This window comes from Poecile atricapillus, chromosome 28 (assembly GCF_030490865.1).
Source record: "Poecile atricapillus isolate bPoeAtr1 chromosome 28, bPoeAtr1.hap1, whole genome shotgun sequence".
In the NCBI taxonomy this organism is placed as follows: Eukaryota; Metazoa; Chordata; class Aves; order Passeriformes; family Paridae; genus Poecile; species Poecile atricapillus.
In genome coordinates, this window is record NC_081276.1 from 4,470,404 (window position 1) to 4,494,439 (window position 24,036).

The 24,036-nt window shown below is 60.5% G+C and overlaps 2 protein-coding genes across 2 annotated transcripts; one reads left to right on the top strand and one right to left on the bottom strand.

The window, feature by feature from the left end:
• Positions 1-3,863: 3,863 nt before the first annotated feature.
• Positions 3,864-9,861, bottom strand: LOC131589345 (uncharacterized). The gene is made up of 2 exons (XM_058858698.1): positions 8,810-9,861; positions 3,864-4,250 (listed from the first exon to the last, which is right to left on the bottom strand). The coding sequence occupies exons 1-2, from the start codon at positions 9,220-9,222 to the stop codon at positions 4,037-4,039; spliced, it is 627 nt and encodes a 208-aa protein (XP_058714681.1). The 5' UTR covers positions 9,223-9,861; the 3' UTR covers positions 3,864-4,036.
• MKNK2 (MAPK interacting serine/threonine kinase 2) lies at positions 7,501-18,662 on the top strand. The gene is made up of 14 exons (XM_058858686.1): positions 7,501-7,619; positions 7,719-7,907; positions 9,868-9,949; positions 10,095-10,196; positions 10,319-10,416; positions 11,382-11,461; positions 11,929-12,002; positions 12,082-12,186; positions 12,523-12,578; positions 12,846-12,941; positions 14,183-14,377; positions 14,470-14,634; positions 14,736-14,779; positions 14,996-18,662. Exons 2-14 carry the CDS (start codon positions 7,860-7,862, stop codon positions 15,261-15,263), a joined length of 1,413 nt encoding a protein of 470 aa, XP_058714669.1. The 5' UTR covers positions 7,501-7,619; positions 7,719-7,859; the 3' UTR covers positions 15,264-18,662.
• The last annotated feature ends 5,374 nt before the right edge of the window (positions 18,663-24,036 follow it).

Here is a 24,036-nt window from a genome sequence, read left to right on the forward strand (position 1 = left end):
GGGAGCAGGCAGCTGTGAGCCCCTGGGGCTGAGCCCCCAGGGCTGAGTTCCCAGTGCTGAGCCCTCCAGGCTGAGCACCCCAAACTGAGGCCCCCAGTGCTGAGCCCACCCAAGCTCAGCCCCCCAAGCTCAGCCCCACAAGCTCAGCCCAGTCTGGCAAGGAGGTTTGGCCTTGATCAGGGCCTCTTGGTACTTGCATTGCTCATCTCCCCTGGCCCTGGTTGGGTGCAGAGGCATCACAGGCTGTGCTGAGAACCCAGAGAACAGCTTTGCAGATCTGCACTGCAGGCCCTGGGCTGAGCAGGTACCGTGCCCAGGGCTCCAGCAGCCTCCCCTCTGCGGGGCTGATCCCTTCCCAAAAAGCACAGATGGCATCTGCCCTGGAGCTGGAGCAGGCACAGGCTGGCGGCACGGAGGGGGCTGTGGCTGCCATATGTTCCAAGGGAAATGCTCCTTTCTTGTGGTTCAGAGCAAGGTCTCCTGCTGCTCCCAGGAAGCCGTGGCTCACCCTGATCCTCCCCTGCTAGGCTTCTCCATCCCCTGAACCCCGAGGAGCTCAGGAGCTTCAGGGCCTCAGTTCTGCCATGAATCCGGATTTAGGATCCTGCCAACAACATCAGCTTGTCACAGATGAGTGATTTAGGGTCACTGAAAGAGTCATCGTCAACGCTGTTAGCAAAAGTTATTTTAATATGAATCTATGAAAGTGTGATTTAACAGACTACAATGAGGTTGCCTCTCGTACTTCCTACATGGATATAAAAGACTAGAAAATCAAGATGGAATTCAGCTGGAATGATTTACACTGAGACTGAAGATGTAAAAGGGAAAGAGAGACCTTTCTGTTGAGTACAAGGTTCAGACAAGACCCCCCTGCTTTCTAAACTCCTGATGGACCTTAGGTACAGCCCAGGTCTAGTCTTAGTCTGAGATTTGGACAGTGGCTCACATATGAAGGAATTAAATACATGGATTTAATTGGTGTTGATTCAGGGTGTTGTCAGAAACTCACCAAGGAGCTGTTGCAAGTCAGGGTCTCTCCACCTTGGGTGAGGAAGGCTCTCAGTCTCAGCCCAAGCCCTGAGATGTGTCCCACCTCCAGGGGAGATCACAGATATGCAGTCCAGCTGCAGATTAGGGGGAACTCAAATTGGATTCATCCAAAGATCTGTTGTTGGTGGAAAGGTCTCTGTTCCTTGAGGCACAGGCCTGGGAGATGTTCCTGCTCCAGGACACCACAGCACAGTCACACTGCCAGGCAGGGAGAGCTCAAGGCACCCTTCAGTCCTTGGTGGCAGGGTGATGGGATGAAGCTCTGGGCTCACAGGGAAAAGTGCAGGGGGCTCCTTGTACCCACAACTTTCATTGTTCCTTGATAAATAGGTCTCGGAAAAGCCACCTGCTCTCCCTGTGTTAATCCCACAATCAGTTCTGAGCTCATAGACATTGATGCTCCCTGGGTCACTCTGCTCCTTTATGGGTTTCCTGGACTTCTTGGCCTGGCTCTGGCCTTTTCCTCCTCTGGATCCCAGACCAGACCATCGCTGGTTTGGTGGAAGGGTCAAGTGCATCCGTCACGAGTCCCATTAGGGTTTGCTTAAAGTGGGAAGCTGGGAAGTGGGGACAGCCTTTGCATGGCTTGGAAAGCAGCCAAGGGAGAGCAGGGGCTGGGGGTCTCCTATTGCACATGTGGCTGTGTGGCTGTGGGGTCTGTGCCAGAGCCATGTCCTGCTGAGTGAGGACAGGGGTGTCCCCACCTGCCACCACCTCCCTGGGCAGCAGATCCTGCTCAGAGCATTGCTGGGGCTGTGCTGTGACACAAGGATGTCCTTACACTGCCCTGCCCTGCCCCTCCAGCCCTGGGCACTGTCCCTGAGACAGTGGGGGGACCCCTCCAGAGGGGCAATGGGGACCATGGGCCCATGGACTTTGTTCCCATCCCCAGGAGGTGCTGCTCATTCCATGCACCTTTTGATTTGGGGAAACAGGAGCACAGGTGGCACAGGAAATGTCCCTGCACAGCTCTGCTGTCACACTCAGGCCCCCAGACCCTGGGAGTGCCTCTGCCCCTCATCCCTGCACAGGCAGTGGATGCTTTCCAAGCTCTGAAATGTGCTTTTTGTTTGTTCTGTGTTCCCTGGACAGCTGATGCCTCTGGGGCCAGATTCCCCAGGGTCCCTGGCAGCCCCCCAGCCCTGATCTGCACCCGCCTCCTCCCGGGCAGGGCTCTGGCTTTGCTCTGCTCCAGCTTTGGGCTCCATGGAGGAGGTGACAGCCGTTCCTGGGACAAGGGAACAGTCACCAGCATGGCACGTGCTCCCTCTCCCTTGTATGGCACAGGCCAGGCCAGGAGCCAGCAGCTCCAGGAAAATGGGCAGGACCTGGAATGCTTCTGGGAAAATGCTGGAGCAGGGAAGACATGTCCCATCCCCTGGGTGACACCGATACCGAGGGCACCTGCTGCTCTGGCCCCACAGGGACAGCAGATCCCTCCTCACCCGCTGCTTTACCAGGAGAAGGGGCCCCAGGATCATTTTTGGTTCTGGTGAACAAATCCCTGCTAAGCCCAGAGGCTGCAGAGACATGGCCACTGGCACCCACGTCCTCCAGCACAGGGTGTACAGGCCCTGCTGTGGTTTCAGTGCCCTTTCCAAGGGAGCAGGGGAAATTTTTTGGTGGTTTGGGAGTTTTTCTGCTCCTTCTAAGAAAATGTGCAACGTGCCAGCCTGCACTTCTTCCTGCCACATCCCAGCACTCCTGGGGCTTCCCCAGAGTGACCCAGCTGCAGTGGGTCAGGGCTGCTGCTGCAGATTTCCCCCTTCCCAGGGAATTGGAAGGATGAAAGAGAGTGTTTAAAGTCCTCCTGGAAATGCTTTTCCCATTTGCTGCTATCCACTAAGGTAGAACTCCCACTGTGGCAGAGCATGAACCCTCTCCCTACCCTTCTCCCAGACACCCCAAAAACACAGCTCCCACAGCTCCTGTCCCTTGTTTTGGGGGCTGCAGGGGTTTCCTTCCTGGAGGAACTTGCTCCATCTTTACAGTAGATCCCTGGGTGGCCAAGCCCCGTCCCAATCCCACCATCTCCATGTCCTTGTCCCCTGGGTTTTGGGGTGTCAGGGCCAGGACTGGGTGATGGGGGAGGGAGCATCCTCCCCATTGAACTGGCACCTCCCTTGAAGGGCTTTTTGGGGGTGACACCACCCCAGGTGTGTTTGTACCTCCCTCAGGATGCACTTCCCTGCAACTTCCATATTGGGTTCCAGCTATTCTCCCACCTTATGGCACCTCTTCCAGCTGGGGAAACTGAGGCACAACACCACCATCCCCCTCCAAGTGACCCCTCAGCACTCTGCCTGTCCCCCAGCTGTCCCTGAGACACACTGGGCAGCTCTGCTGGGGAGTTTCTGGGCAAGAGGGCAGCCCTGAAATGTGGAGGTAAAGCAGGAGCTGGGAAAGCCAAGCAGGGTTCATTCAGCCCAGCCCTTCCCTGCAGCAGGTGGGGAGTGAGAGACCAGGGCCACGTCCCTGGAGGGCCCACGGTGGCAGGGTGGGGACTTGGGGTGCACCGGAGGCCTGGCTGGAGCTGCCAAAACTCTACCAGTGGCTTCAAGGTGAGGAGGAAGATGGAGGATCCACCAGCACAGGAACCAGCTTGGCCGTGAGCCTGTGTGTGCCTTGGGCGTGGGGGGGTGTGTGTCCCCTGTGTCCCCTGTGTCCCTCATGTCCCCCATCCCTCCCACCCCTCCTGTCCCACCCCAGCACCAGGACTGTCAAACCTCTGGGTTTCTGCCCAGCAGGAAATTCCAGGTTTTTTGCAGGATTTTTTCATTTGACACAGAGCCAGGGCTCCAAGTCCTCCTGCTTCCAGGGGTGGGAAGCTGGGCCCTCCTTGGGCCAGGGAAGCAACACACGGAAAAAGGAGGTTTATTTATTTTCCCTTCCAAAGCAGAGCAGTGGGGTGGGAGTGGAAGCCCTGGACAGCCCCAAGCCCACACAGGGGCACATTCAGGGGGAGTGGGCAGCCATGAGTGGCTCAGGGCACAGAGGGGTGACAGGGTGGCCACGATGCCTCCTGCCCCTCACGCTCCCTCTGCTCCCTGGCCAACAATAGCCGCCTTCCGGCACAGCCCTGCTCGCTTTCCTGTTTTCCCTCGGCCGGTCTTGGAGTGTGGGGCTCCAACAGCTCCTGGAGACCCCACAAGATTGTGGCTCCTGTTGGAACGCCGAGGTGTGGGGACAGGTGACACCTTGGGGACACAGCAGGGGGCTCACCGTTAGTGGATCCTGGGAGAACTGGGACATGGGGAATTTGCTGCTGCCAGCCCCATGTTTGCAGCCCTGGGAGGCTGGATGTGGTCAGGAGGAGGGAGGGGGCTTGGGGGATCAAATGCATCGAAATTTCTGTTTCCCTGAAAAAACATTAGGAAGCCCTGAGCTCGTGAGCTGCCAGCGCTGCTTGGGGCCAGCGGGGCCCTTCCTGCTGTCCACGGGCACGTGTGTCCCACAGCAGGAGCCACCAGGGCCGGGACCTGCGGTGGCCCCAGCCCTGGGGGCCCCAGGGGGGGATTTTGGCTGGACCCTGCGCCCAGCAGGTGAGGGGGAGAGGGAGAGCCCTGCTCCTGTAAGGGAAACACGGGTGGTACACTGGGATGAGCACATGCACAGGCAAAAAACAACACCCACACATGATCATGTGTACGTGTGTGTGTTTGTGCAAACACCCCTGGGCCGATGCTCTGGCCTTGCACACACGTGTGTGGTTTTGTGCACTTTCCCTGGCAGCCAATTCCACAGGGATGAGCCCCGGGAAGGGAAACCTTGGGGAGAGGAGCCTGTCCCAGTGTCCCTGTGCAGGCAGCCAAGACCCAACGTTGTTGCCACACCTGGCTGGAAACCTCCCCTTGAGCGTGCACTGAGTGTGCAAAGCGCGTGTGACAATCCCAGGGATCCCAGGACACGCCAAGGACACGCCAGGGCCACGCGGGGAGCAGGGGGTGGGCACTGAGCACACTCCGGGCGTGCAGAGAGGCCTCAGTGACATGTGGGGACACGCAGAGGACACGCAGGTGACGTGACCCGCGGCACACGTGTCACACACATCGCACACAGTGAACACGCTGCCACTGCCCCACATTCCCACACGGTGACAGGGACCCCCCTGGGCATCCCCACCGCACCAGGCAGCCGTGGGTGCCCCAGGGCTGTGGGCTCCGGCTGTGCAGCCCTGTCATTCCCGGCTCCCTGACCTACATGGTGCCAGACACAATTTGGGAATGCCTCAGGAGCCCCGGGAGGGGAAGGGACCATCCCTGTGTCCCTGCAGACCCCCCAGTCGTGGGGGAACCACCAGTCACCCCACCCCCAGGCCGGATTAACTGGGGAACCCTCATTAGCTGCACTAACAAACAAAGGCCTGGGAAACCCGGGCTGCCCTGGCGCGGGATGCCGGAGAATCCATTAGAGCCAGGAAAAGCAGAATTTCGGCAGGCTTTGGGAGGGGGATGGCCAGGACCCCACCCTGGTGACCCCAAGCCAGACTGGCACCGGGCTTTGGGGCGATGCAAATCCCCCACAACACCCCCCACCAGCGGGGGAGGGGGGCAGAGCAGGGCCGGGGGCTGCGGTGCTGCTGAGGGGGACGGGGACAGGAGCCGATGGCAGCGAGGGGGGGTCTGGGGGTGCCGTGGCGGTGCCGGGGGGTGCCGTGGCTGTAACGGGGGGTCCGGGGGTACCGATAGCTGTGACAGGGGGTCCCGGGGGGTGCCGTGGCTGTAACGGGGGGTTCGGGGGTGCCGTGGCTGTCACAGGGGATCCGGGGGTGCCGTGGCTGTCACGGGGGGTTCGGGGGTGCCGTGGCGGTCCCGGGGGGTGCCGTGGCTGTCACAGGGGGTTCGGGGGTGTCGTGGCTGTAACGGGGGCTCCGGGGGTGCCGTGGCTGTCACAGGGGGTTCGGGGGTGCCGTGGCGGTGCCGGGGGGTGCCGTGGCTGTCACAGGGGGTTCGGGGGTGTCGTGGCTGTAACGGGGGCTCCGGGGGTGCCGTGGCTGTCACAGGGGGTTCGGGGGTGCCGTGGCTGTCACAGGGGGTTCGGGGGTGCCGTGGCGGTGCCGGGGGGTGCCGTGGCTGTCACAGGGGGTTCGGGGGTGCCGTGGCGGTGCCGGGGGGTGCCGTGGCGGCGGCGGGCGCAGCCAATGCGCGGCTTGGGCGGTGAAGTCACCGCGGTGCCGCAGCCATCGGCCCCGGCGCAGCCGCTGCGCGCAACGAGCGCGTCTGTTCTCAGCCCCCGCTGGCGTCACACGGGGCGGGGGGGGACAGTCGCACACACGCGTGGTGAGGGGCTCCCACGGGGTCACCGGGAGGGGGGTCCTGCTCCCGACCCTGCTCCCCACGGCCAGCGATGGCCCGCGGGGACAGAGGGACGTGACCCCCCCTGCTCTGCCCCCCCCGCTCGGTGCGGGCCGGGCTGAGCTCTGCCCTGCCCGTGACCTGTGTGGGCTTTGGGGCTCGGGGGGCCCCCACTCCCCTGCCACCAGCGTCCTGGACACGGAGCCGGACTGTCCTTGTCCCGGTGCAGGGGGGTCCCCAAAAGTGTCCCTGTCTTTGGGTGTCCAGGACTGTCCCCATCCCTATGCCCAAGTGAAGGGGTTGGGGGGAAATTGGGGTGCCTGGGGGGTGCCATTGTCCCCTAAAATAGTGCAGGGGGGTCTGAGGGATGCGGATGGGGTGCCCTCCTTTGTGGGTGCGATCTGGGGGGGACTGGGGATGTCCCTGTGCCTGGGTGCAGCACAGGGGGGTGCCAGGTGTGGGGGCGCAGGGACCCTTCCGAGGAGTGTCCCCAGCCTCCCCCACACCACAGAAGGGTGCCGGGGGGGTCCCGGTGCTGCGAGGGGGGCACCCGAGGGTGGGTGCTCGGGGAGGAGTGTTTGGGGTGTCCCCTTAGGGAGGCTGTTTCCCCAGTGAATATCCGGGGGGATCTTTGTGTCTCCAGGAGGAATTGGGATGTCCGGGGGGGGCTGTTCGTGTCCCCGGTGCTGCACGGGGGGGTGTTTGTGTCCGGTGGCGGGGGGGGTGCACTGGTGGAGGTGTTTCTGTCCCCGGTGTGTGCCCGGGGCTCTGGGGTGTCCCGGGGGGGTGTCTGTGTCCTCGGGGGGTGCCCCCGGGGGGGGGGGAGCGTTTGTGTCCGCGGGGGTGTCCGGGGGGGTATCTGTGACCCTCGGCGGGGGTGTTTGTATGCCGGGGGTGTCCGGGGGGGTATCTGTGACCCTCGGCGGGGGTGTTTGTATGCCGGGGGTGTCCGGGGGGGTATCTGTGACCCTCGGCGGGGGTGTTTCTATGCCGGGGGTGTCCGCGGGGGTATCTGTGACCCTCGGCGGGGGTGTTTCTATGCCGGGGGTGTCCGGCTGTGTCCCCGGCGGGGTGTCCCCGTCCCGGGGCGCGGCGGGGGGGTGTCCGCGGAGCCGGGGGCGGGGCGGGGCGGAGCCGTGGCCGTTCCTATAAAGGCGGCGGGGGCGGGGGCGGCGCGTCCCCCCCCGGCGGCGGCGGAGCGGCGCGGAGCGGAGCGGGCGGCGGTGCGGGCTGCGGTACCACCAGCAGCGGCGGCTCTGCGGGGCCGCGCCGGTGAGCGCCGGGCCGGGGGGCTCGGGGGCGGAACCGGGCAGGATCCGGGGGGCCCGAAACAACCTGACCCCCCCCTCCCGCCCCCTCCTCTCCCCGCAGGTCTCGGCCACCCCCCGGACTCCCCTCCGGCTCTGCCCGTCCCTCCGCCTCCCTTCCCCCCCATCCCCTTTTTTTTTTTATTTTGCCGCCCCCCCCTCATTTCTCCCAGCAACGCCGCCCCCCGCACCCCCCTGCAGCAAGATGGTGCAGAAGAAATCAGAGATCCCGGGATTCCACCGCTCCTTCAAGGTAAGGGGCTGCTCCTCTCCCCCACGGGGGTGCTCGGGGGGGGCTCCGGGACCGGGCCGCCGGCAGGGCCGGGGTGCGCCCGTAGCGCTGCATCCCCTGCCCGGGAACAGAGGGGGCCCGGCCGCTTCCTGCCCCGCCCCCTATACCCACCCCCAAACTGAGGAGCTCCGGGGGCGCTGCCCCCCAAACCGAACAGGGGGACCCCCCTGTCCTCCCGTCCCTGAGGTCGCGGTGCTCCCGGGGCTTGGGTCCGCGTCTCCTCCACCCTCCCTCGAGTGGACGCTGAGATGCTGCAGCTCCCACGGGGATCCCCCGCGGGTGGGGTGGCTGCGCTTTCCCCCCGCCCAGTTGCACCCCTGCGTCCTGCTCCGGCAGCGATGGGGGGTGGGCTCAGGGCTCCCCAGGCCCGGCCCGGTGGGACCGTGCGAGGGTCGATCTCGCAGCGCCGCCCACCCCGGGATGCCCTGGGCACCCCCAGCCCGGGCCCGTCACCCCTCGTGTCCCCCCGCCACTGTCACCTCGGGGTGTGCGGGGGTCCCTGTGGTCCCGTTCCATTCGGTTCCCTCCCCCCGAGCCGCTTCCTGGCTGTAGGTTGGGGGGTCCTTTGTTCGGTTTTGCTCCAGCTCCGGGGTGCGGGGGGGGTTCCCCCAACCCGCCCCCTCTCTGCAGTGACCCCCGCTCCTGCTCGGGTAGCATCCGGCCGGGGTTTGTGTCCCCCCGCGGTGGCTGGGGATGGAGGCGGGGGGGACACCTCGGCTGTGCTGATGGAGCCCGTGCGCAGCCTCCCATCCCCCAGACCTTTGTGTGGCAGAGCTGCGGCAGCTGGCAGGGCCCCCTGCCCCCCTATTGCCCCCCAGTGCCCCCCCTCCCGTACTTCCCCTGCCCTCCCGTACAGCCCGTACCTCTCCCGGAGGCCTCGTCCCCCCCACTCCATCCTGCCGGGGCTCTCCCGGGGGGCAGCAGTTGCGGGGCGAGGCTGCGCTCCCCAAATCCAGGTTTTGAGGGGGAGGAAAGCTGGCAAAATGCAGCACAGGAGAGTTTTAGCCCCGGATATCCGAAGTGGTGCTTGGTGTGGGGGGGGTGCTCCTGCTGTGAAGCTCCCCCCGCTCTGGCCGGGGACCCCCGGGCTGCAGTAAACAGCCGCCTTCTGGGTGTTTCTGGCGGTGGCCCGGGTTGGCCGTGCTGGTGCTGGCAGCCGGCCCGGGCACCGGGCGGGTTTGGGAACGCCGCTGGGGCTGCCACCTCCACCCAAACAGATTTCATAATCCTGGGGAGGACGGAGGCCCTTTTGCCCCAGCAGTGCCCCCTGTCCCATGGGTGGCTCAGGGGAGCAGGAAGCAGAGGGTCCCCATGTCCCCTCGGGTGCCACTGGGGTTCAGCGTGGGGGAAGGAGTGGGTCCCATGCCCTCCATGGATCCCGGGGTGCAGGAGGCTTTGGAGTGAGGCCTGATCCTGCTGGGTCAGGAGTGTCCCACAGCTTGGTGGACACAATGTCCACTGCAGCAGGGCAGAGCGGGCTCCAACCACTGTGACCTTGCAGGGAGCTGGGAGGACATGGACAGGTGGCTCTGGGCCCTGTCTTGCCCTCTGGCTTCTCTTCCTCCACCTCATACCTCACTGTGGTTCAGGTTTGGGTGGAGATTTGGGGTTGGGCTGGTGTGGGCGGCTGCGGTCCCTCTCATCATCCCCCATGTGCTGGCCTGGGGCTGGCTGGAGGAGTGACCTTACAGCGCTGTCCCCATCAGGAGATGTGGTCAAAACCTTCCTCCTCATCCTCTGGCTCTCCCTGGAGCTCTGTTGTGTCCCACCATGAGCTGGTGTCCTGCACCATGGGGCAGTGAGCAGAATGTGTCCCAGGAGCTGGAGCATGCAGGGCTGATGTCTGTGCTGGGCACAGGGTGGCCGCCGGTGGTGGCTGATCCAGCAGCTGCCACCTCACTCCTGCACTTGACTCCCACAGGGGCAAAACCCTTTTGACCTGGAGTTCGACCAGTCCAACCACCTGGAGCCCGTCTTCAACTTCGAGTGCCCGCCCCGTCCCGGTGAGTCTCGGTGCCTCCTCATGGGGCTCCTCCCATCCTCACCCTGGGAATTTGGCCCTGAAGGCTTTGGGGGCTCCCCTGGAGGTGCTGGGAGAGATGTGGGTGGACAGGGATGGCTGACACCAGTGGCTTTGCTCTGGCACAGACATGCCTTCAAGTCAACCCATCGACATCCCTGACGCCAAGAAAAGGAACAAGAAGAAGAAGCGCTGCAGAGCCACCGACAGCTTCTCCGGCAGGTTCGAAGGTGAGCGGGGCTGCTCAGGGACCCCGGGGGTTCCCCCTGGCCTGGGGCAGGGCTGGGCCCTCCTGGTGTCCCCAGGCTCGGTGCAGTGGGGCTGGCAGCTCAGGTGACCTCTCCCCTGCCAGATGTTTACCAGCTGCAGGAGGAGGTGCTGGGAGAAGGGGCCCACGCCAGAGTCCAGTCCTGCGTGAACCTCATCACCAACAAGGAGTATGCGGTGAAGGTAAAGCTCCACTGCTGGGGCTGCAGACCCACCCCCCTCCCACCCCGCGCTTCAGTTTCCATTTCTGCCCTCCACATCTGGGGCTCTCCCAGCTCCCAGGACCATCCCCACTGGCCCAGGACTGCGGCTTTATGGGCTGGAGGGAAGGGAGAGGGACAGGGATGTGGCAAGGCTGGGCTGTGATGGTGGCACATCAACATCTGTCACCACCCAGCTCGGGGTCCTCGGTGACCCCCCTTAGCCACGCTCCTCTCTCTGTCAATGAGGGCATGCCAGAGACTAAATTAACCCTGGGGCTGTGTCTGGGGGCCTTGGGGCAGGCAGGGGCACGCGGTGCTGGCAGAGTGGTCACCTCCTGCTCACTCCGGGGAGGTCTCATGCGGGTGCTGGAGGGCGTTGGGGTGGGCCACCTGCCTTTGGGGTCAGGGATGGTGGTCCCGTGGCCCTGCACCCCACAGACTCTGAGCCGGGGCATGGAGGGCTCCGGGATGGACCCTGTGTGTCAAAATGCAGCCAAATGCTGGGGGAGCTTTACCTCCCCCATCGCTCTGCAGGGACCTTTGGGTGCCCCAGAGGGGAAGCTGAGGCAGCAGGGAGGGCTGTGGTGGTGGGGTGCTCTGCGTGCCCCACAGGGCAGTGAGAGCACCCATCTGTCCCCCCGGTGTGGGGTGTCCCCCTGTCCACCCTTGTCACGGCCAGCGAGCCCCGCTGTGCCAGTGCCCAGTGGGGCATAGGGCCCTTTGCTGCGCCGCTGCTCCGGCATCACGTGGAGCTCTGCTGGCCCCGGCCCCGGGAGGGAGCGGCTTGGCACCGCCGCTTGGCACCGGCACCGGGAACAGCCTGTTCTGCTGCCTGAGCCCCGCCGGGCTCCGCTGCCCCGCCCGGCCCCGCGGCTCCCCGAACAGCGGGGCAGGGGCGCCCTGGCAGCGCTGCCTCTCCTGAGCCTCCCCCTCTTCGCCTTCCAGATCATAGAGAAGCGCCTGGGACACATCCGGAGCAGGGTTTTCCGGGAGGTGGAGATGCTCTATCAGTGCCAGGGACACAGGTACGGCGGGGCAGCCGCTGCATCCCCCGCTGTGGGTGTGGAGAGTGGGCTGAGACCGTGCTGATGCCCGCGACACCCAAGGGCCACAGCCGGGCCGCCCTCTGCCCCACGCTCCCTCCCCTTCCAGAGGGGACGTTCAGTGGTTTGCCATGACGACAGGGCCTCGGTGGCCAAGTTGGAGCAGAGCCGAGCCCGTGCTGCTGAGCGGGGCTGTGTGTGGGGCTGTGTGTGGGGCGGGGGAGAGAGCCAGGAGGGGCTGTGAGCAATTAGGGAGGAGCGGAGCCGGGCGCTGCGAGCCCCTCTCCCCCCTGGAATGCGGCCAGGGGGGCCCTGGCCGTGTGGTTTCAATCACTGCAAGCCCAGTTTTCCCTTCCCGCATCCCTCCTGGGGTCCTGTGCTGGATGGGGGTGTGGGGGGGACCCCAGGTGTTCTGGGGGGACGCTGGGCTGATGCTGTGGTCCCTGCAGAAATGTCCTGGAGCTGATTGAGTTCTTCGAGGAGGAGGAGAGGTTCTACCTGGTGTTCGAGAAGATGAGGGGAGGTGAGTGTGGCTCGGGGGCAGGGGGAGCTGGGGTGCCAAGACCCCCACGAGCCCCAGCTCTGCTCTCCCACGGCCACAGGCTCCATCCTGACCCACATCCACCGGAGACGCCACTTCAACGAGCTGGAGGCCAGCGTGGTGGTGCAGGATATCGCCAGCGCCCTGCACTTTCTGCACAACAAAGGTGAGCTGGGACGCCCCAGGTGCCACTGAGGACACCCTGGGGTGCGCTGGGCTCTCCCGGGGGTGTCGCTGCCTCCCCCCATCCTCCTGCCCAGGGGACAGTGCCCATCCCAGCACACAGGGTCAGGCCCAGCTGCATCACAAGGCTTTTTGTGGTGAGATCCTGTTCTTCCAGTTCGGTTGGGATTCAGGGCCAGCAGCAAATTTTACCTTTTGCCAGGGTGCAGGCAGTGATTTGGGGTGGGGAGGGAGGGATCCCTGTGCCACCCCCAGACTTTACACTATAGCAGTCTTGTAGGAGGGGGATTTTTACCCTCATTGGCTCTTTTGCTCCCAGGGATTGCACACAGGGATCTGAAACCAGAAAATATCCTGTGTGAGAGCCCGGACCAGGTGAGCAGGGAGCAGCCAGGGTGGGTGCAGGGTGTGCTGCCTGGGGGGGGTGGGATGGGGGGGGGTGGGCACAATGGGGTGATTCCTGAGGTGGGGGGTGCAGGAGGGTCCTGCCAGCGACAGACACCCCCCCAGTATGCCACAGCACAGTGTGGGGTGAAGCATGACAGGACCTGGCACTGAGCAGCTGTGGCCTGAAAACAGGGCTGTGGTTCCTGGAGGATGCCGGGGGAGTCACTGACCACTCCTTCCCCCCCCTCTCCCCAGATCTCCCCGGTGAAGATCTGTGACTTTGACCTGGGAAGTGGCATCAAACTGAACGGCGATTGCTCCCCCATCTCCACTCCGGAGCTGCTCACCCCGGTAAGCGTGCGAGGCCCCCACATTGTGGGGGGGTTCTGTCCCCGGGGACCCCCCCAGCTGCCCTGCAGGCTCCAGGCACAGGGCTGTGTGCTCGGACACCCCCTGCTCGTGGCCGCTGTCGCTGATGCTGCGCGTTCCCCCCGCTGTGGCAGGCGAGATGCGGTTACATAACGCGGGGGGGCCGGGGGCTGGCGCAGCGCCCGGGCTGCCGAGAGCCTTAGCAACAGCCCGAGAGCCGCGGCGGCTGCGCCGAGCCTGCCGGGGAGAACTGGGGCAGCACCGGCCCGGGGGCCGCCGTGCTTCCCCGCTCGTGGGCGAGGGGAGAGGGGCCCGAGGGCAGGGTGGGCACCCCGAGAGCTCCCGGCTGTCCCCGTGTCGCACAGATCCCGTCTCCGGCAGAAAGCCCCGCTCCTCTTATCGCCGGCCGCAGGTGTCCCCGTGCAGGGATCGCCCTGCACCCCGGTATTTTTGGGGGTGCGAACGTGGCGGGGAGGGCAGAGCCGAGCCCGTGCGGGGCGGGGGCCGGAGCAGCGCAGCCCCCTCCTTCCCCCACAGCCGCCCTCCTCCCGGGGCGGGATCCCAGTTCTGAGGTGTCCCGAGTTCCCCCGTTCTCAGCTCCATTCCCCGCGGGACCGGGGCTGGGGATGTTTTCCTGCGGTGCTGCCGGGGCTGCAGAGGCCCCTCGTCAGGAGGCCTCTCTCGTTACGGGGCGATTATCTGCTGCCTGCAGCTCTTTTCTGCCCTGGTCACGGGGCCTGTGTGGGCTGCGGGTCATGTGCTGGAAAGCCCCAGAGTCCCTGGAGCGATAGGGGAATGGGGCCGCTGGCTCTGCCTCTCCCTGCACCAGGGTTAACTCCTCCCGGCCCGGATCCTGCGCGGCAGCTCCGCCCGGCCCGGGGGACGGGCACGGTCAGGCGGAGGAACCGGCACAGCGGGCTCGTCCCACCGTGTCCTGTGGCCGCTCCCAGGCGCTGGGGCTGAGCCGGTTGGGTGGAGGCGATGCTGTGGGTCCTGTGGGTCCGGCTGTCCTATGCCATGGGGGTTGCACCCTTTAGGCTTTATGGGTTTTTTTTCCTTCGGGGTGGCAGCTGCTGCTGGGTGACCCCAGAGAGGCGGGTCTGTGGCATCCTCTGTCCGGGAGCAAACCCGGGGAGCAGCCCCAGAGATCTGGCAGGACCCTCCCAGTCCCCCCTGCCCCATCGGTGCCCACCCTCTGGGGCTCACCCCGCCTGTCCCCGCAGTGCGGCTCAGCCGAGTACATGGCCCCAGAGGTGGTGGAAGCCTTCAACGAGGAGGCCTCCATCTACGACAAGCGCTGTGACCTGTGGAGCCTGGGTGTCATCCTGTACATCATGCTGAGTGGGTACCCCCCCTTTGTGGGCCACTGCGGCTCCGACTGCGGCTGGGACCGGGGCGAGGCGTGCCACACCTGCCAGGTGCGTGGGGAACCCCAGCAGTGCCCAAACCCACCCCCAGTTTGGCTGCGGCATTCCTGGCTGAGCCCCTGTTATTTCTCCCCCTGCTCCAGAACATGCTCTTTGAGAGTATCCAGGAGGGGAAGTATGAGTTTCCTGACAAGGACTGGGCGCACATCTCGTTTGGAGCCAAAGACCTCATTTCCAAGCTGCTGGTGAGAGATGCCAAGAAGCGGCTCAGTGCAGCCCAGGTCCTGGAGCACCCCTGGGTGCAGGGGGTGAGTGTTGATGTCCCTTCCCTGCTCTGTGCTCCCAAAAGCTGGGGTGGGGAACACCTGCCTGCACAATCCTGGCTCTGACTGGCTTCATTTTGTTGCAGTGTGCCCCGGATAACACCCTGCCAACCCCCATCATCCTGCAGAGGTGAGTGTGGGATGCCCCCTGAATCCTGACTCCACTCCTCAGCACTACTGTCCATTCCTTCTGCTTTCTGGGGGCACTGTCACGACTCTGTGTCTGGGCAGCCCTGCCACTTTGGGTTTGGGCCGTATTTTTGGTGTCTGGCATGGCCAGCATTGTGAGGAGGGACACCTGGATATTTGACCCTGACCTCCCTCTGAGCCCGTGCCTCCCCTGCAGGAACAGCAGTGCCAAAGAGCTCACCTCCTTTGCTGCTGAGGCCATCGCTGTCAACCGCCAGCTGACACGGCACGACGAGGACGAGGAGGAAGAGGCGGAGGAGGAAGCACGACCCATCATCATCAAAGCTACCTCACGGGCCATGCAGCTCTCCCCCCCCTCTGAGTCCAAGCTGGCCAAGCGGCGGCAGAAGAGCAGCCTGGCCAAGGCAGTGGCCTCTGGGCAGCACCTGGTGGCCCCGCTGGTCCTGGTGGCCGACCAAGCCTGAGCGGTGCCCCTCGCACCTGCTGTACCCCGTGTCTCCCCTTCTCCTCCTTTCTTTCTTCCCCCTTCCCTCCCTGACCCCACTGTTTCTGGCTAGTGACAAGATCAGGACTCGTCCCTGTGGCTGGTTTCCAAGGTTTTGCTGATCTTGTAGGTCTGGGGGTGGGAGGGTTTGTTTAAGATCTTTTTTTTTTAAAGGTATTAAATCAAGTGTGAGGTTGCTTCACCCAGGGCACACTCAAGGACATCTGACAGACACACGGACTTTTGTTTCCCGGCTCTTGGTTTCTCCTCTGACATTTTCCCCCCTCCCTGACACCAAAGGACTCTTTGTATCCGCGGCTGCTTTGACAATTTCAGCTCATTTCATACTGTGAACAAAAGACCCTCGGTCGCGTTTTCAACAACGGGAGCTGCGTTTTAACCTCGTCCCTCCCCTCAGAGCTGCAGGTTTCTCTCAGATGTTGGGGCAGATCCCACAAAACCCCCTTCCTTGGGGGTCTGGGAGGCACCTCCCGGGTGTGGGAGGTGTGGGGAGCCTGTGCTGTGCTCGGGGGTGTCCCCAGCTCTGCTCCAGGGGGACACAGTGGGCGTTGTGCAGGGAACTGCTTGGGCTGGGGAGAGACGGTGCCAGCAAGGGAGCAGCGCCCAACCCACCCTCTCTCTTCAGCATCCTCCTTCCAGAATAAGCTATTCACCCCTTTTCTTTTTCTTTTTGCCCTTTTGTTTTTTTCCATTTCCTTTTTAATTACTGTTTGTTTTAAACTGCCAGCTGTGCTTCTCTACAGGGCATGGAGAAATGTCTTCCTTTCCTCCCACGCTCCGGCTGGTGGCTCCCCGGGGGATTCATGGGCATCCAGGGCTGTGCTCTTGTGCCAGGTCAGGTGTGTTGCACCGTGGGTTTTGGAAGGGCTGGTGGCTGTGCCCTTGGGAAGGTGCAAGGGGATGAGGTGTTCAGGGTGGGTAGAGCAGCCAGAAACACTCTCTGGGAATTGTGTGCTCTGTGGAAAGCAAGGACCCCCATAAAGAGCATCAGGACCTGCTGCAGGACAGTGAGACCTGCCGTGGCTTCAGGCTGGTCCTGAGGCTGCTGTGGCAGGAGGGTCAGGGGGCACAGAGGGTGCCCAATGCCCCAGGGGTGCCAGTGGATGAGCAGCCAGGATGGTGGCAGCACCAGAAGGCCAGGGCACAGAGGAGCAGCCTGGGGACAGCTCAGGATGTGGGGCTGGAAGGTTTGGGGTCAGGGCAGCAGGGTCTTGAGCGGTCAGCACTGGTGTGTGTGGTCGTGCACGTGCACTCCTGCTCACGTGTGTTCAGGCATGCATGGCATCTTTTCCTTGGGGTTTGCTTTGGGGTGGGAAGGACTCAGGATGCGGAGCTGGGGCGAGGCCCTTGGCTGGTTGCTGGGTCTGTGCTCGGGGCCGGACCGGCCTCCAGCAGCCCCCAGTGCCTCCAGATCCCCCGACACCCCTGCTCCCTGCCACAGGCACTGCTTTGGCTTGTGCCACCAAGCTGTACCCGCTGCCAGCCCCCATCCTGCTGGGAGGGCAGTGCTCCCTTCACAGCCACCTCCTGTCCCCTCTGACTCAGTGCTTTGAGCTTTATATTTTGCAAAAGCAGCCTCGGCCCATCGTGTGCACAGGTGAGGGTTTGGGAGCTCTGAGCTGGGGAACAGACTTCCCTGGGTCTTCAGCTGAAGACAGTCGCTGTCTCTGGAAAAAAAAAAAGAAAGTTCTCCTTTTATTTTAAGACTGCTGACAGCAATACTATGCAATATATGTTGTTTTTTGTTTCAGGGAGGTGTGTGTGAGTTATCATGGGAGATGATGATCTCGGGTGTTGATGGAGTTTAGGGCAGGGGCCGTCTCCTCTCACCCTTCCCAGCCTTTCTGCTGACCCAGGGGGGTTGGGGAGGGTGACTCCATCCCCATCCCACCCCCCAAAACTGCCTCACACTTGCGATCTCCCTCTGCCCCGTGTGACCCTGGTCCCACCATGCTGGGTGGGGAGGAGTAAGGCAGTGGTGAGGGCAGACCCTCCCCCCCTCCACAGGCACCGGGACACCCTGGAGAGGCCTCCTATAACAGAAAGAAAAAAAAAATCCATCTTGATTGTACATTGTTACTTTTTATAGCTTATTTTGTTTTATCAGTTGTAGATAATTCCTTGTTGTCTTATATTAAGAAATACTTGAATGATGTACAGTACGCGATGCCTTGAGCTGGTATTGTGAAGCTATCGTTGATGCTGCACGCCGCAGCCTTTTTTTAAAAAACAAAAAAAAACATGGGAAGGGGATGGCAGGGGGATGTCTCCAAAATTTATCTGTCCCCCGTGCTGCTTTTGTTGGCAAACTGAGTTTCCCCTTTTCCCCCATGCATAAGAGCGATCTCTTTTATATCTATATATATATAAAGTACACCACACACTCTGGGGAAGGCCTGGGTGAGCCCTGCCTGTGTCCCGTGGGTGTCCTTGGCCGGGGATGTGCAGCCAGAAGATGCTGTGGGAGTTTGTGTGAGTTTGGAGGATGTGCTGGGAGCATCCGAGCTCAGCCCGGCCTTGTTGTCGCATTTTGGGTGGGGTTTGCTTTGGACCCGGCGCTCCTGGCGTGGTGTTCGGGGGTGACCCACGGCAGGGTCTGTGCATTGGTAGAGAATCTTTAAATGCCTCTAGAGCCAGGGATCGACTGGAAAACCTCGTGGCAGCGCTGGGCACCCACAGACACCCTGGTGGGGCAGGGATGGCTGGGGACACCCTTGTGCCAGGGCCAGACGTCCCCTCCCCGCTGCCAGCACCTCTCTCGGGGCGGTTTCCAGACAGATGCTCCCGTGGTCCAGCACCAGCGACCCCCTCTCACCAACACCCTTCTTCCTCCTCTTCTTTCCAAGCTTTCCCCCCATAGAGCATCTATCTTGGAAACCAATTTCAAAATTATTATTTTTTTTTAAGCTGGAAATGTTAAGTGTTTTTGCTTCCTCTCCTTCCCCCCCACCCTTCCTCCAGCCAACTAACTCGACTTAGAACTGGTTAGAAACGTTTACTGTGAAGCTAACTCTTTTTATCAAACCAGGAGAAACTTTCTCCACTTTACAATTGATGAAGACTGCCAAAGCTGGTTCAACAAGAGTCACGTTAACGCACTGTTGGTTTGTGCAACAGCAGCCTCTGCTTGGGGGCTGGCTGGGAAATAAAAATGAAAATATTAAAAAAAAAAAAAAAAAGACAAAAAAAACAAAAACAAAAAAAAAGAAAGAAAAAAAACCACACAAAAAGAAGCACTTTACTGTATGTACCAGGTGACCTGATACAGCTGAATTGAAGTTTTCCTTTATAACAATTGTTGATGCCAGAATTTTGTATTCTGTTTTGTAAGAATTTAATAAAAATGCATTGAGACCTACATGGTGGGCAGGTGGCTGTGGCAGGTGGGGCAAGTTGTGGGGGGGATTGGGCAAGCTGGGGAGGTGGGTGGTACTTCATCCATAATCTTTCCAAATTTCACTTGTTCCTTCCTAGGAAGGAGGCTCCTTCCCCCCACAGGGGCTGGGAGTGTGGCTGGGGTGGCAGGCCAGGAATAGGGGCTGGCAGTGGCTCAGCCCTGACTCACTTTTCCCAGCGGGATGGTGTGATCCTCTCAATCCCAATGGGAGCTGAGGGTCACGGGGCAGGGCTGGGCTCCCTGCCTGCTGCACCCAGTGGATTTGGGACTGCCCTGCCACCCCCAGAGACAACCCTGGCACATCCCCCCACCCCTCCTGGGGGCAGAGGGGGGACACTGAGGCAAGAGGAGAGTGTAGTGGGATAGGGAAGGCAGTGGGGACTGGAGGCTGGGAATCAGAGTGTGGGAAAAGGGCTGTAGAGGCCCTGCTGAGCTTTCTTACATGGACAAGGCAAAACCTTGTGGAATTAAAAAATAAAAAAAGTTGTGACTTCTCCAGCTTCTCTGCTATGCTGGGGACTGGAGCTGGATCCTTCTGGATGTTATTGCTATGGTGCTGCTGCCCTGACAGAACCCCATCCACGGCACCCCTGGTTTGGGGAATGAGCTGTGGGCTCTGCCATGGACCAGCTGCTGCTCCCAGCTCTGAGCTGAGAGAGCCCCGCTGCAACACTGCTGAGAATCCAGGCTCACTGCTTGGTAAATGCTGCAGCTGCTTCTTGCAGCATCTGGATCAAGACAGGATGGCTCCAGAAGTCTCCCTTTCCCTGGCTGTTCCAGGATGGCATGTGGTGACAACAGAGCTGGGGTTCCCTGCAGGCAGAGGATGAGGAGCATGTCCCATCCCATGGTGCTGTTCCTGCCTCTGTTGAACAAAGCCATTGCTCCCTCCTAGGCCTGGGGCCACCAGCTGGTGACCCTGGATGTTTTAGGAGCATCCAGCTCTTGGCTCTTCTTCCTCTCTTGCATGTTGTTTCACCGACATTGTGCCCTCAGCTGTGTACTCCAGAAATCTTTCCCCTCCTGCCTTTTGCTCAAAGGATATCCTGCAGACAATTCTCCTTCCAAGATTCCAGGTGGATCCCAGACAGGTGTGTCAAAGGCAGCTTTGCTGCAGATGCTGGTTTAACTTTAAATCTCTGAAATTCCTTTGCATGGTCCCTCTTCTCCCCCTTCCCCAGTTTCCCCGGCCCCAGAAAGCGCCTGGTAGTTGGAAACCATTCCTGAGCACGTGCAAAGAAGGGCAGCTCTGAAAATAACCCAGCGCTGGGTTAAAATAACCTGTGCTGCTCTGGTGCCTGAACATCAGCCCAAAATAGGCTCCACTGGGATAAAGACACTATAAATACCCTGGTGTGGATTTGCATTGGAGAAAAGCCCCGCAGCAGGAGCAGCGCCGATGCTGCCCACGCTGGCCCAGAGGGAAGGGGCCACTGCAGAGCCACTGGGGTGGCCTGAGTGATGCAGGGGGTCGGGCTTTGGGTGACGTGGTGGCTTGTCCCAGCTGAGCTGTCTTCAGGATTTAACAGAGCCATGGTCGGAGCTGAGTGGCCACAGCACTGGGGTGGCCGGTGGGGTCACGTCTGGCTTCAGCCCAGAGCACCGAGGCAGGTGGGCAGGAGCAAAGATGAAGTGTCCTCAGTATTTTGGGTCTGAGCCTGGCTCTGCTGGTGACACATGATGATCTGGGTGATAAGCCAACATTTTGATTCAACGTCGGCCCAAAAAACCTTCCTGGAGTGAGTAACATGCATTCCCTCAGATCAGACTCCTCTCCTGAACCGTCAGAGAACCCCAAACCCGCACTGGGCAATGAGGAGTGGAAGGTGTGAAGTGTGTTTTGATGCAAAACAGATGTTTTAGATCAAAAACATATTTATTTTTTCTTTTTGTGCTTTTAAAATGTTCTCTGGGATGGGACAGAGAAAGAATGCTCTGTGCATTTTGCAGAGAATCATGTCTCCTATCCAGGAAACCCAAACAAACCAGTTCGGGCTGGGTTTTTGGGAGGATGTGCCGTTTTTGTGTGATTTTGACTGGTGTGTGCAGGTTCTCCCTCTGAAGTCTCACCTCAGGGAGTGAGTGATGTGCACCCCAGGAGAGCCCAGCACACAGGCCTGGCCCTGCCTGTGTTTCCTGTGGCTGCTCCCTCTGCACCAGGAGCCTCGGTGGCACTGGCACAGCATGGCACATCTGTTTCCTCCACTGACTGGAAAAGGCCTTGGTCAGCCTTGTTTGTGGTTTTGGATGGTGAATTATGAATTTTGGAGAGCCATTGGGTGCAGGTCTGGTTTTCCCACGGGATTCCAGCTCTGGGTGGAATTGCACAGGCAATGGGAGCTGTGGTTGCTCAGTGGGAGCAGTGCAGGGTCAGGTTTTCCCAAAACCTGGGAGAGCTGTGCCCATGGCTGGAGCGGGCCCTGGGCTTCGTGAGTCCCCTTCTCGCCTGGCTGAAGGTTCAGATCAAGGCTAAGGCACAGGGTTTGGCAGGTCCCACTCTGGCTCACACCTGGGATGTCTCTGTCTTTCCCATGCAGTCTTCCCCAGAGCTTCCTTACATCCTAAAATGCCTTCTTTGAGGTAAGCAGCTCAGCCAGGGGAGAGCTGCCTCTGCCTGGCTTTTACTTGGAGCACACATTTCCAGCTTTTGCTAAATGGTTTTTCTGCCTCCACGAGGTGAAGAAAGGCCAGATGTTCTCTGCTATCCAACTCTGGTCCCACTGGTTTCATTCCAGCTGCTTGCAGCTTTGTGAGACCCTTCATGTCCAGCCCTAGATGGGGTCAGCCTTCATCCCACCAGCTGGACCCCGGCGATTTCCTGCCCAGCATTACAGCTGGGGTGAGGCTTTTGTTCATCCTGTAAATGGCACAGCCAAAACAGCTCTGCCTCTGCCCAGTGCTGGATCTCTGAAGGAATATGTTGGCTACTAGACTCAGAAATAATGACACCAGGCCTTTTATAGGAGCGTTTGTTCCCAGGTTTATTTTTGGGATGGTAAAGTCTCCTGTATGACACTTGACTTTTTATTTCTCTGGTCTAACACACCACTGATCACTGTGGTGTTGGTGCTGGGCTGCTGCAGCAAACCCCACAGCGCCATGGTGAGTGTCCCACACAGATCTCTGGGCCATTATCCCCAATATCCACGGCTGTGTTTCCTTACACTAGTCCTGAGTTAAGCCTCTGGCTCTTGCCACAACACAGATCACCCTGGTTTAGTTTACCACGGGCTGCATAACCAGGATCTGTCTGATGCAGGCTGGCACGGTGAGCACGGCACAGAGCAGGCTGGTGGTGCTGGGAACTCAGGATTGAACGGAGGCAGAATCCCCTCCCCACGCGATGGAGAACCCATCCTCCCTGGCAGGCACACCAATCCCTTGGAGGCACCAGTTTGTTGAGGATGAATTTGCTGGGATTTTGGAGCAGGGAATGCTCTGGTGAAGAAGGTTCAGCCTCCACCAGCAGCATGGGCTGGGCTGGATGATCCTGCAGCTCGCAGGCAGAGCAGGAGCCCCTCAGTGGCACCCCTGCAGCACCCCTGGAGCTGGAGAAGTGCGGGATCACACAACCAGTGCCCCTCCAGACCATTCCTGCCGGTCACCAACCACGTCCAACCATCCAGCCGGGCACAGCGAGTCTCCAGCTCCCTCTAATGTTTCTGGCACGAAAGGAGCATCCGCAAGCAGGACAGGCCTGAGCAGGGAGCGGGCGGCCAGGCTGCACGGCCCCGGGGGAAAAGTGTGACGCTGAAACCTGTGGAAGCAGCTGGGCCAGAAAGTGGCGGGGGAGAGTGATGTGTCGAGCAAATGGTGTTAAACAGTAAAGGATGCAGCGTTTTATGAGAGAACATGGCTGTACTGGATGCCTGGTTATTATTAATAAATGAAAAGTTTCACAGGAAAAAGAACTATTCCTCTGAAAAATACTGGTTTTAATACTCTAAATAGATACTCTAAAATGCTGTGTTTCCAGACCTGGAAGTGTTCAAAACACCTCTGGTGACATGGTTTAGTGGTGAACATGGTAGTGGACTTGACCTTAAAAGTGTTTTCCAATAGTAACAATTCTATGGTTCTGTGGTTCTCTGACTCTAAAGGCTCCTACTCATTCCTGCCTGCACTGGGACTGTTAGGATGAGAGCTCTGCATAGGTGTTTCCCAAACTTGTCCATATGAAATGCAGCTTTAAAAATGCAGCAAGAAACCTGACAGCACAGAATGCAGCAGAAATGGGTATTGATAACACAATAAAAAACCAGGTTGGAAGCTCTCAATCAAAATCTGTGGTGTAGCAGCACTGCTGTGTCCAGCCACAGTGGTTCATGGGGAGATCCCAGAGCTGTGTGAGGGTCTGGAAGTGTGGAATCCACACAAACAGCACACAATCCACACAAACAGCATCCTTCTGTGTGCTACAGAAGCTGTAATGCCAAGGCACAGAAAGCAGAAGGGGCAGCCAGGCCATGTCCCGACTCATGGACCACATGCCTGCTCCTGACTGGGTGTGTGTGTGGCACAGATCAGGGGATGGATAACAGAGAGAAGGGGAATGTAATTACCCTGTGAAGAATAAATCACTTTAACGGTTCAGTTACTGAGATCACAGCAAGGCACTGGCACAGCCTCTTAATTAATCTTCTGTTTTGCAGCCGGCTCCTGCCCCCACGCAATCTCCACCTAGTGCTGCCTGGCGAGGAGATGCCATGAGTGGGGACAACACTGGCCAGTAGCTTCTGGCTGAGCAGGTCCAGCAGGGCACAGCCAGGTGAGGAACCAGGGTGCTGTGGCTCCCTGGTTTGTGCAGGGTAACATCTGTGGTGGGCCTGGTAATGTGGTGTCCTCTGGTACTCCAGGCCTGTGTCAGCAGCACCAGCCAGTAACTCTGAGCTGATTATCGTGAGGAATTGCTGGGCATGAAGCAGGGGTGTGGGATGCAGAAGGTCTGGGTCTGCTGCAGAGGAATGGCTGGTGTGTGAGACCATGAAGGGAAAACCCCACTTCACCTCCACAGGCCCAAACCTCCTTGACTCCTCACCACCAGCACCGACTCCCTTCAGTCCCTTAACTCTTAACCTCCCCTCTGTGAATTGCAGCCGCACTTGTCATCCCTTCAAAAACTGCTCTCTGGGCTCCCTCATCTCTCATCCTCCTTGGAATAACCCCTTTCACAGGATGCTCCCCTTATCCCTCAAAATTGTCCCTCAGGGATTGCTCCCCTTCATCCCCCTCATATTGCCCCTTGGGGAATCGCCATTATCTCCCAAACTGGTTCTCAGGGATTGCATCTGACACTTCCCCATATGGTTCCTCAGGGATAAGAGAACCTGATCCC

Excerpts from the sequence above, each read along its gene's own strand:
- MKNK2 (XM_058858686.1), top strand. The coding sequence starts at position 7,860 with ATGGTGCAGAAGAAATCAGAGATCCCGGGATTCCACCGCTCCTTCAAG. Across the intron at positions 12,579-12,845 it reads TGTGTGAGAGCCCGGACCAG|ATCTCCCCGGTGAAGATCTG; the intron begins GTGAGCAGGGAG and ends CCCTCTCCCCAG. Across the intron at positions 14,635-14,735 it reads AGCACCCCTGGGTGCAGGGG|TGTGCCCCGGATAACACCCT; the intron begins GTGAGTGTTGAT and ends ATTTTGTTGCAG.
- LOC131589345 (XM_058858698.1), bottom strand. The coding sequence starts at position 9,222 with ATGGGACAGGGGGCACTGCTGGGGCAAAAGGGCCTCCGTCCTCCCCAG. Across the intron at positions 4,251-8,809 it reads GGACGAGGCCTCCGGGAGAG|GTGTCACCTGTCCCCACACC; the intron begins GTACGGGCTGTA and ends TGTGTCCCCAAG.